The sequence below is a fragment of the Hydra viridissima genome, unplaced genomic scaffold (assembly GCF_058129835.1).
Source record: "Hydra viridissima isolate aposymbiotic clone 2 unplaced genomic scaffold, HvirCarnegie_v1 scaffold_14, whole genome shotgun sequence".
Classification (NCBI taxonomy): domain Eukaryota; kingdom Metazoa; phylum Cnidaria; class Hydrozoa; order Anthoathecata; family Hydridae; genus Hydra; species Hydra viridissima.
Genome location: NW_028324313.1, coordinates 3,229,864 through 3,231,759, shown reverse-complemented (window position 1 = coordinate 3,231,759; position 1,896 = coordinate 3,229,864). Strand labels below are relative to the sequence as shown.

General features: G+C 27.1%; 1 protein-coding gene across 1 annotated transcript; it reads right to left on the bottom strand.

The window, feature by feature from the left end:
• Positions 1-1,165, bottom strand: LOC145193535 (uncharacterized). Its single transcript, XM_080071001.2, has 2 exons — positions 669-1,165; positions 1-449 (listed from the first exon to the last, which is right to left on the bottom strand). The coding sequence occupies exons 1-2, from the start codon at positions 778-780 to the stop codon at positions 127-129; spliced, it is 435 nt and encodes a 144-aa protein (XP_079927127.2). The 5' UTR covers positions 781-1,165; the 3' UTR covers positions 1-126.
• Positions 1,166-1,896: the final 731 nt, after the last annotated feature.

The window sequence follows — 1,896 nt, the reverse complement described above, 5'->3', positions numbered from 1 at the left end:
TAATTGAATAAAATATCTTGGTTAAAATTAACGGTTTGATTTGATGCGCTTGTCAAACTAAAACGTCTATTATTAAATAAACTCGCTTCCATTTGAGAGAATAATTGGACCGAAAGTAACAGCGTGTTACTTCTTTTCATTTTCAGCAAACTCGCGGTCAATTCCCAATAAGTCATGAATAATGTTGTCCATTTTTTTTAAAACCTCATATTCATTTTTATTTAATTTTGGGTCTCTTGTTCTCTTGTTGTAGAAATCGCTTACTTTTTCTTGAGAATCTTTGGTTTCCACTGAATTTAAAAATTTCGATTGTATGATTTCAGCAAGATCGTCTTCGAACTTGTCTTCTGTACGCTGATGATGAATTTTCATTTGACCGTCTCTTTTACCGTTAAACTTGGATTGAAATAACACACCCAATTTTGATAAAATCTCTTGTCGCGATTTTCCTGTGTAAGATAAAGTTTGTTAGAATTAAAGGAAATTAAGTAATCATTAATTATTGTTAACTTTGAAAGTTCGTTTATGGAACCGTTTCTCTCTCTCTCTTTCTAATATTTGAAAGAAAAATATCAGAAACCATGAAACTCAAGAAGATCTTAAAAATATCAAAAATCGTGAAACTCAAAAAAATGATCATTAAAACCGAGAAAGAAAATAAGCTTCACCTTCTTCAGGATCTTCTCCCGAACATCCGCTCCACCTCATATAATTGCATTTCATCGAAACTGAATTTATCCAAAGGCTTAAAACAAGTAGAAATGGAAGTATTTTTATCATTTTCTAAAATGCGTTTTATTTAAACATCTGTATCCAAATGCATTAATCCAATTTACTTGATTCTCACGTCGTTTGAACTGGCTACAAGTGTCCACTTAAATAAGCTATTTAAATGACTATTCTAAGAGCTGTTTCCGTTATAAATGAATGTTACGCTTACAATTTGTTTTCTCGCTTCATAAAAAGTTTATATTTTATTTTTAAAATTTCACAAAAGAAATTCAACGCAATTTATTTTATCTTACAAACAAATGATAAGGATAAGATGACGTCCAATCATTGTCGCTTTATCATCCCAGCTGAGAAATAATGTTGGCTCGATAATCTTAATTAGGTGATCAACTTCCATGGTGTATTATATTTTCTTATATTGTTAAAAGTAGAAAAAAAAAAAAAAAAATTTTTTTTTTTACTTCAAAGGCCAGAAAAAAGCCGAAGTCTTAAAAACATAATCTATTAGCTGCATGAAAATTAAAAACTCTTTAATACGCAAATATTTTCAAATTATCAGCGACTTTAATGGACCAGACAATCTTTGTAAAAAAAAAAATATGTTCACTCTAAACATTTCAAAAACCGATTTCTTGTTTGTAAAACGAAGCATCTGCGGTTTGAGTAATACAAACTAAGAAAGCCTAAATTAGCTTCGTATAAAACTTGCTCAATTCAACATATTTCTGATAATACAAATGCTTATATAATGCATATATACATATATATATATATATATATATATATATATATATATATATATATATATATATATATATATATATATATATATATATATATATATATATATATATATATATAAAGAAATCAAATACGTAGCGTCTATACTTAGGTTCGTCATGTAAATGTCTAAATAATGTTGTATTAATATAAATGTTGCCTCAGTATAAATATGGAATTAATGTAAGTATTCTATTAATTAAATATTTTATTATTATCAAAAATCCAACTAAATTTAATTGCTATTGATATCCAAAACTTAATTTGATTGCATCATTTACTCTAAATCTGATTTAATTTCTTTAATTATCCTTGGTGCATCCTGTAGCGTTGGTTCCCTAACAACTCCAACATTGACTACCTATTATTTTAAATATTAAATAG